Genomic DNA, 10,060 nt, shown 5'->3' on the forward strand with positions numbered 1-10,060 from the left:
GAAGTGAAAAAGAAAGAAGATTCGGCAATTGTTTGTGGCTGAACCTAATTCTTTGGTTTTTGGGAATTACAGGCTTACAATGGGGGAAAATTTGGGCCATACTCCAAGTAAAGGTTAGTGCTCAATTGTCAGGATAGAAAGAGGAAGGTTGTTTGATAATATGTTTGTATTTTGCTTTTATAAATGAATAGTGAACCGAAAGATGGAGATTTTCTTATTCTCATGATCTTGTTAAATTAAAAGAAAAATGGAAGAAAACTGTACCCTTCTTTTCATTTTTTTAAGCATAAAATGGTGGTCATATCATATTGTTAAATGAGATAATGAACATGTATTTTCTATGCGTGTTCTTCAAGGATACTAATAATTTATAACTTTCGATACGTGCAGGTGTTCAGGAGCAATATTTTATGCTCACTAAAGATGGAAAACCTATATGTCGGACACTATGTTATAACCCACCCCCTGAAGTGTATGCTTTCTTCCTTTTATTAAAAAAATAAAAATAAAAATAAAAATGTCCTCGATTCACGTTTTATTTATTTAGTTATTTATTTTTTGATGTACTTGACTCACATTTTCACCCTCCAACTCCCGTTAATATATATATATATATATATATTTTTTTTTTTTTAATGTTAGTGTTTTTCTTTTTTCTTTTTTCCCTTTGTTGGTGGAGTATTTTCTTTTTGTCAAATAAATCTCACCCAATCTTGTCGCTATAAAAGAATTGGCCTTCCATACTTTTTTCTTTTTCAATTTGTTTAGTTGGTTTTCCAACAAACAAAAAAATGCAAAGGTAATTTCTCCTTATAACTCAAATTTAGTATTACAAAAGAACTAAAAGTGTGACTTATGTTTATTTGATCAAAATTTTTGTTTTAAGCGTTTCAAGAATCAAGCATTACATACTCTATCATCTCTTAATAATGGTTCGAGTCCTGGGATACACATTTCAAAAAAAAAAAAAAAAAAAAAAGGGGTCAAGGGGATATAGCTTTGAGTTATGGAAACGAAGCACGTCTGGTTTTTCTTTCATACCTGTTTTATTTTACCCATCGCATGTGATGATCCTGCTGTTGTTTATTTCTCTTACCATTATTCCATGAAATAGTATGCCAATTTTTGGAATAATATGTAGCTTTTTTTTTCTTTTGCCCTTTTTTAGGCTGCTAAAGATATGATTATGTCCCCCGCCCTCATCTAGTGTATAATTTATTAGTATTTTTAAAATTAATTGCAAGTTTGATAGAGAGATGACTAAGCAGTTCAACATGTCTCTTATGTTGTTTGCTTTAATTTGTGCCTGTGAAAGTTACAATAGGCCTAATTGCTGGAGCTTGGCTGAAATGGTTCGAAGGACAAAGTTACCTTTTCTTGCTGAGTTACCGCAGTTTATTCTTTTCCCAGCTGCGGAGAATCATCGTGACCAGATAGAGTGGGGACGATTTATGAGTTATCTTAAAGAAAATAACAGGGTCAGAACTTGTAACTTCACAGTATATGCATTATGTGACCTCTCCAACTTGCATTTTTCTTTTTTATGTTTTCTCGTTTGCCTATATGCTTTAAATGCATTTCACCAATACATTAAGACCATTAATTTTTAGCTGAATTACACCATAAGAAGTGTTCCACTCTCTAGTTGCATGATTGTTAATCTACCTAGAAATTGAAGGGGCAAGAAAAAAATAAGAAAAATCTTCCAGCTCTTCTTTTCAAACTACATACAAACATACATACGTACATACATACATATAAATATTTTCAGACATGGTTTTGCCCTTTTAAGATTAACCAAGTTCCTTTCTCTAATCGCCCATCCTACCATTTTATTTATAGTATACATACGTACGTACGTACACTGGAAGTTGGGTTCGTCGACTCTGCTATGATTTCACTTTTTTAAACAAAATAGGGTAGGTTTGGCGTGGAAGCTATGTACACATAATTGGTTCTCTGTGCGTGTCTCATCATTATTGTTTGTGATGACATTTTTTTGTTTCCGATAGGACCCTTTTTTCGGATAGTATGAGGGGGATGTGGTGCAGACCACGTAGATGATACGAAGATTTAAGTCTCTGCAACGTTCCTTTACTTTCTTATATCCTAATTTTGTTTAAGGAGACGTTTGGTTCATGGATTAAAATCATGAGATTAAAACTATTTTCGATTTACGTGTATTTTTTTGTGAGATAAAACACTGTAACAAACCACGAACCATGATTCGAATCGGGGTACGAATCTCCCAACCAAACAACTCCTAACATAATGGAATAGCTTTCTGGAAAAGGCTAATAATTTAGTATCACAGCTGATTATAAGTTATAACTTGAAAATTTTTTCATGCTCACGAAGTTTTTTAAAATCATTGCGAAAAAGCTCTAGTGATCATTTCATCTTCTAAACTGACTATATTCAGTATCCTTTTGTAGGTTGCAATCGTAAGATTTGAGCTGTTTGAATTTTACATACTTTCCCCAGCTGAAGCCTTGGATTTAACTAATGCTGCAGTTGCATACCGAACAATAAAATCACATAACATCCATCATGGTCCAAATCCTTCTCAACCAAGTAAGTTTGCTTATTCTTTGCTTGAGACACATCCTCTCTAAAGTTATCTTTTTGACTGACCGTAGAATCATTCCACTTAAAAATTAGAATTACCAGTGAGGCTGTGAATACTTTGTTACTTCTCCAAAACATTCTTGCATTTATTGTAGACCTGTGCCACCATTAAGAGAGGCTCCCACTCCCCGAATTCATTTTGTTGAGAAATTGTTGGCAGTGCAGAAGTATATGTGAATGAAAGAGATTCAGCTGTCAATGAAGTTTTTCACTCCTCTGATCGTAAGTTTCTACAAGCTTTTAGAGACCGTTCTTACCCACCAAAAGTTGGAGCTTGTAGTAGACCTGAGCTCTGTGCACCAAAGCAGGACGGATTTCTGGAGAAAAATTATGCGAGAGCAGACCCGAGTTATTTGAAGACACTTGGTCAGGCTCATTCAGGATGGATTTTTGGAGCAATAGCTGAGCTTGTTGATAATTCCAGAGATGCTAAAGCAACTAAGTTAGTTGGATTTCTTATCCAACACTATTTTCCCCTTATTAGCTCTGGTTTCGTACTTGTTTTAGATATCAGCCTTACCGTTTCTATTACTTCATGCTACTATGCCGTAATGTATTCTCAGTCTTAGAGATAAGATAACTGCATCATAATTATTCAATTCACTAGTCTATTGGTGCATTCTGGCAGACTGGAAATTTCTGTTGAGATGATATACTACAAGAAAAGTGGAAAAGATATTCCATTGCTGTCTGTAATTGATGATGGACACGGGATGACCCATCAGGATGTTGTGATTATGACAAGTATTGGCCACAAACAACCTGAAAATGATGAACCAGAGCGCATTGGAAGATTTGGTATTGGATTCAAGGTAAAATTAGGTTTGAGAATGGACAGTTCTTGGTCTCTGGTCATTCTAATTGTCTTTCTAGGGAAACTTCTTAACAATTTCTATTTATATAAGCTACAATGGTTTTCTCTGAATTTTCTAGACAATTTGTAACCATATAGAAGTCCCTTTTTTTGGCTGTCAGGTGATATTATGATGACTATAGTCCCCTTGGGCACAATTACTATGGTTTTCTCTGAATCTATTAAACAATTTGAAATCTTATTAAAGTCCTCTTTATTTTGGCTGTCGGAAGGTCATATGTGCCTATAGTCTCCTTGGGTGCATATTGGGCCATAACCCATTTGCGCCTTGAAAAGTCTGGAATAAATCCTTGTGGATGGCCCCTTAGGGACTCAAAGCCCGGAACCCTTCTTGTAAGGTGAGGTCCATGGCTGAGCTACCCTTGGGGTTTACGTAAAAGTTTATTTCATTACATTTACCAATGACACAATTTGACTACTGTTTGGATATGCCAATTTATTTTTGGCTTTTTGTCTCATACTAGTTCCTTTAACACATTGTTTGGAGATGTTAAAGGTTGGCATCAATATGAAAAGGCATACAGTTGGAATGAAAATAATTTTTGTTCGTTTGGTCAGGGTTTTTGTTAACTTTAAACAAGTGGAAGCTAAATTGGATGGGTCTATGTCAGTATGATTTTTATTTTTAATTATTTTTTAATTATTTTAATTTTTTTTAAATGAAATCTATTTCACTGATTCTGTGTATTCCCAGACTGGAGCAATGAGGCTTGGAAGGGATGCTTTGGTTCTTACCCAGACTGCTAGCTCCAGATCAATAGCTTTTCTTTCAGTCTTTGAATGAAGGAAAAGATGTATGAACTATGAAGTGACACTCATGATTCATCATATATTATTTTCATGTAATTTTGCACCATAACACTTAACAGTTCATGTCACATTTTTTTTTTTCTTTCTAAAATTAATTCTCAATGCAGAATCTTGAGATTCCTATTGTAAGCTACTGCAGACAAGGAAAGGTTATGGAAGTGGATACAACTGTACAGTCTGAAGCTCTAGCAAAGTACAATTTGGAAGCCATTAAAGAGTTTTCACCATTTAATGAGTATCTTATTGGTGAATACGCGGGCCTGTTTCCCGACCGTGCAGGAACACAGATATACATATGGAATTTAGATGAGTGGGGTTCAGATTATAGTCTAGAATGGCAATGTGGGTCAATTGGTGGGAGCTCTTTCCACCAAGGTGATATATACATCCGTTCTAGAAGGATAAGATCTCGTCCTGGCCAGATAAGCCAAAAGGTTTGGCATCTTTGTCTTTTTTGTAAGCCAGTCAATTATCAGGTTTATAGTTTGTCCTTGTTGGTTTTCAGGTGCCTTTAGACTATTCACTGCAATCTTATCTGGAAGTTATCTTCTTAGTTCCAAGAATGAAGATATATGTCCAAGGTTCTCTGGTAACCATATCTTTCTTGTTGTAATTTTGTTGTATGATGATATTGGTATTCGCCCCAAGTTTCTTTTTGATTGTTAGCATGAAATTTAAACAGGTTAAAAGTCGACCCTTGGAGAAATTTCTAAATAAGACTACTGTAGAAACTGGACATATAATGGGGAAGCGTGTTCAGTTAACTCTTGGTCGAAGCCAGTTAGAATGGGAGCAGGCAAACTGTGGAATATTCTTGTATTGGCATGGTCGTTTAATTGAGGTAAGTTGCTATTCAATAAAATGATGTAGAATTTGGAAACATGCATCTTTAGTCTATCTTGGCTAGACTCCATTTTGCTTTTGACTCTTGTTAGTCTTCTATATCCCCGCATATTATCCTTTATATCCAGTCACTCTTGTTAGTCATGTTATAGTTTGTTTCAGCCCAGGTCTATACTGCAATCTCTAATAAATCAGAGAAAAGGGGAAGTTTCTCTCCCTTAAGAGTAATTGTTTGAACTGTTCTTGTTTATGTTAAGGTAGCAATTGAATTGTTCTTCAGTCTCTAAGGCTTTGTTTACTTCTGCAGCCTTATAATGTGTGTTGAGGAATTAGGCCCGATAATTACTGATTTGTTCAAATTTTTTGTTTGTGTTACTTTCAAATCGTTTTTTAGCTTACTGATTGTAAATACTTTATGACTTATTTTATAGGAATCTGTTAGACTTTCTTAGTGGCTCAATCCTCACTTTTTCACATGAAAGACTACAAGGGAATGAATAACAATCATGTACTTTAATTCTCTAGGATATGAAATATCCTATATTTCTGGATTAGAATGAAATACCAACCAATTTCATGACTGCACGTTGTATAGAATGTGTATATGGGCAGAAACTCTTTCATGCTCCTTTTCTAAATATTCTTATATGTTTTCTTTCGTTTTTCGTTTCCTAACATTTTAATTCTCACTGCTACAGGCTTACAAGAGAGTTGGTGGGATGATTCATAGTGCAGATATGGGTCGTGGTGTAATTGGTGTGATTGATGTTACTGATCTAATGGTAAACAATATTCTTTCTTAAGTTAAGAGTCACTAGCTATTTGTATTTAAGTATTAATTTATCTCACTCGCTATCTGTAATTAGTCTTAAGTTGGGATTACCAAACAAGTAGAATGTCTAGACAGAGCAAATATCGAGAATTTGAGATTGCATTTTTTCATTTTCATCAATGAGTTTTCAGAAAACCATTGTTTACCAACTAAAATAAGTGCTTTAATTGAGATTCTGTTCACTAATTCAACCTGCAGGTTGTCAATTAAGTTGTGAAGTAACTTGCTCTAGCTTTGTTAAAGTTAGGATAGGATTTTAACAACTCTTTGTGACTATTTCTTCTATTGTTCCTTAAGCACGCAAGGATAGGCTAGTAAAAATGGTGATGCTGTTTTCATCTATTCACAAGACCAGCTGACGCTGTTTTCTTTTAATGACAAGAATTTTGTTTTCCATTTGCACTCGTATTTTCCAAGATATTCCTGATTCTGATGTGTTTTGCTTATAACTGGTCAACTATGAAATTCTAAAGCTTTTTACGTTCGTGTTTCCAATTATGTGTTCTTATTTTCTCTCCTCTAATCAATCTTTCCTGGCATAGAATGATGGAAAAGGTGGTGTATGGGTTCTTAATAACAAGCAAGGATTTCAGGACTCTGAATCTTATGCCCATTTGGAATGGTGGCTCGGTCTGAAGGCAGATGAATATTGGGATAAGAACTTTGATCAACTGCAGCTGGTAAAGTACTTGAATTGAACATGAAATTTGTCTTTCTATTATTGATCTTAAATAGAATAGTAGGTTGATATGCTTTTTAAAAGCCACGTTTATTGATACCATTTGATGAGGAAGTTTTCTTATAAAAAAGCCATGTCTGGAGTCCTGTTCACTGCGGGGAGTCACATTTCTAAGGGGGCTCTTTTTTATTTTGCTGTTGTTGGTTTAGTTTTTAATTTTCAGAGCTGATAGACTGCTACAGTTTCATTTTTCTTTTCCTTTACCTGAAGCCCTGTACTTTTGCAGCATCATGTTTTTGAATAAAGTTTGTGTTAAGACTTAGGTTCAGAAATTTGAGAATTCACACAGAAAGTGAGTAATTGTAAGGAAACAATCGGATTGAATTGGTTAAGACTTCAACTATCGACGGAATTACAGGAAAATATGGGGGTGTTTGAGCGACCCCTTGCACTCCCTAGAGCCTAAGCTCGTCTATGACAATTATAGAGAAGTTGATTCAATGTCCCTCCTACCCTCCTCTCTCTGTTTTTATTCCTAAGTTCTCACTAACCGCTTCCCTCTTCCCTTCACCTCTTCCAAGGCCCTCTCGAGATCCGAGACATCACTCTCTTCACCCCGCAGTGAGCTCAACAGCTCCTTGCGTCCCCTCCATGTCAACCCCTTTTTCTCCTCTAACCGTTTCCACCTCACCAGCCTCCACCTCAACCCTTGCTGCCATATCAACCCGAACTCTTCTAGGCCTTCTTCGAGCATAGGTGAAACGTAATGGGGGTCCAGGGAACCCATCAGTTTGTTTCTTATCCGAAAGGCAAATGTAAGAGTAGATTATTCATGTTCCATGTGAGATTTAATTATAGTTGTTACAGAAGAATATATCAAAGTGCAGAAAATCTCTGAAAAATATGCAACTGAGCGTCTATGCTTTCGTAATTGATTTTGTAACGGATGCGTCAGTGATGTCATGGGATTGGGATGTGTGCGCAGCTGCTTGCTATTATGTGTTTCGGTTGTTGTTTCTTGCTTATGGACCCCATGTCATCTTTCTTGTTGTGCTTTTTTGGTTATCAATGAAATAAGTTGTTTTTTGTAACCAAAAAAAAAAAAAGTTTAATCCCTCAAAAAAAATGTTTAAGCTTTCAAAAAAAAAAAAAAAACCCAACTGTGATGATTGCTTCCGGGTAAAAGAAAGGGTTCATTCCATTTTTAATCTCCTAATTTTAGCTAGTACCCGATCTAAAAGTTTTAAAATGTAAGGGACCGAAATGAGATTTGACCTATATTTTTGGGATGTTTCAAAAGTTAGGGATTGAGATTGGATTTGGCCTATAGTTTAGGGACCAAAATGCTGTTCGCTGCCAAGTAGAATAATGAAAAGTAATCTCATGAAAAATAACGAACATGCATTTTCTTTCTTTTCTGCTAAAACAAAGCTGCAGCTTGTTCTTTATGTTGTCTGTAGGCTGTTAAAATTTCAGGGTATGATGCGACTAAATAGGACCAGTTTAGAACTGTTATTTTCTTTCAACTTCAAAATTTTCCGAGTTAAAACATGAAGCTTTGGCCGTTGTCATATATGTTTTAATACTGATGGTGTTGCCTGCTTTTTTTAATCAAGGTTTTTTTTTTTTTTTTTTTTTTTTTTTTTTTTTTTTTTTTTTCTACAAAAGAGGTGATCCTTTTACAAAGGACCAGTTTAGAACTGTTATTTTCTTTCAACTTCAAAATTTTCCGAGTTAAAACATGAAGCTTTGGCCGTTGTCATATATGTTTTAATACTGATGGTGTTGCCTGCTTTTTTTAATCAAGGTTTTTTTTTTTTTTTTTTTTTTTTTTTTTTTTTTTTTTTCCAGACAAAGAGGAACTCTCTTTACAAACCCGACCATGAATGGGTGCAGTGTGATAAGTGCAGGAAGTGGAGGATGTTGGGCCTTGGTTTTAACACTAAAAGCTTACCTCTAGAATGGTATATACTTTCGTGTTATTTCTTATATTACGTGAGCTATTTATGTGAACTTGATTTGTATATGAAAATAGTCAAATATTGTTATGACAAGGACAGCAAGGAAAAGTTTGATTTGTATTGCTCTTGCCAACTTTGGAAGCATTTTGTTTCGTATTGCTGTTTGATAATTTGGAAGCTTTAATAGAAAACACATGTCTTTCTTCATATAACTACAGGTAATCTGCGGGAATATCCGATTATATTTGTTCAACTAATTAATTTGTTTTGATTGAACAGGTTTTGTTATATGAAACCGTTTGAAGGATGCTGCGAAATACCTGAAAAGAAAGTTGAGGGTGGACTTATTACATTGTCTGCAAAGCGTTCTGGATACAATTACAGTGACTCTACGGAATCTAAGGGTTAGTACATCAAATTCTACTACCACTGCTAAATCTGAAATTTATACAAAAGTTCACTTAAAAAAAAAAAAAGAAACGAAACTCAACTGTGAAACTTAGGAACGATACAATCAGACGTTTGACTACTCTTCATCTTTTCTTTTCTTTTCTTTTCTTTTTTTTAAATAAGAAACCTCTTTTTATTGATTGGTTGTATCTGGCTAAAGAAGAGAGGACAAAGTATCCTAAAAAAAAAAAGTCAATTACAATGAAATAACATCCCCACAGCGTACGTTTTTCCAAAACTAGACTATATCTCCCCTATACCCAAAGCTCACTTGAACATTTGAGAGAGCATTAATTCGTTGAGATATGAATTTCTGTCCATTTCTATAAGAAACTCAGTTCTGATTTTCCGAGGAAGATGAGTTGAAATATTTCAGTACGTTACAAATGCTGAAAGTGCAACCATGTATCTTTGCTGCATTCATTCCTTTCAGTGATCTCTTCTTGTGAACCATTTTGTTATTTCCCTTATTTTTCTTGTGGTTACTGCAAGCATATCATACAGAAGCAGTAGAAAACAAGAGTTGTAGATATGTTTCCTAAGCTCATTAAATGCGGTTGTTATGGTTTACAGTAAGTGATCATTGGTAGTTCACTTCTTCCAAGGCAGAAGATCATTATGTTCTAAAATTTACTCGCAACCATTTATTTACCAATGTAATTGTCTCCTTTCAGCTGCTGATTCTGTTTTCTTTCAACTTTGTAGGAGACAAAGATGACTGTGATCCGAACATTGATGTAACATCTCCACGTCTTAAGAGATTAAGAACGGGGTTTCCAAGGGCTTGTAAGAAGGATCATTGAAGCTGAATTTTTAGCGGTGCCACCGTTGGCCCATTCTCAATTTTGTTGTACACTCATTTTGTCAAAGCACCACCATGCGATCTTCTCAAAAATGAAGAAATTGCCACTACACGATCTCATAATCCGCACTAGAAAATCAAAAAGAGCTTGAAATTTGGACTCAGTCGCGTCTTTCCTGCT

The 10,060-nt window shown here is 35.0% G+C and overlaps 1 protein-coding gene across 1 annotated transcript; it reads left to right on the forward strand.

Annotated features, from left to right (window-relative positions):
• Nucleotides 1-1,256: 1,256 nt before the first annotated feature.
• On the forward strand, nt 1,257-10,003 carry LOC21405636 (MORC family CW-type zinc finger protein 2B). Its single transcript, XM_024174798.1, is given in 14 exon segments — nt 1,257-1,478; nt 2,436-2,574; nt 2,794-3,070; nt 3,257-3,440; nt 4,197-4,270; nt 4,272-4,296; nt 4,420-4,746; nt 4,818-4,901; nt 4,995-5,153; nt 5,854-5,937; nt 6,530-6,667; nt 8,518-8,630; nt 8,907-9,031; nt 9,783-10,003. Coding segments are annotated over 14 exon segments (2,049 nt in total). The 3' UTR covers nt 9,881-10,003.
• Nucleotides 10,004-10,060: the final 57 nt, after the last annotated feature.

Source organism: Morus notabilis, unplaced genomic scaffold (genome assembly GCF_000414095.1).
Source record: "Morus notabilis unplaced genomic scaffold, ASM41409v2 Scaffold15, whole genome shotgun sequence".
Taxonomy (NCBI): Eukaryota; Viridiplantae; Streptophyta; class Magnoliopsida; order Rosales; family Moraceae; genus Morus; species Morus notabilis.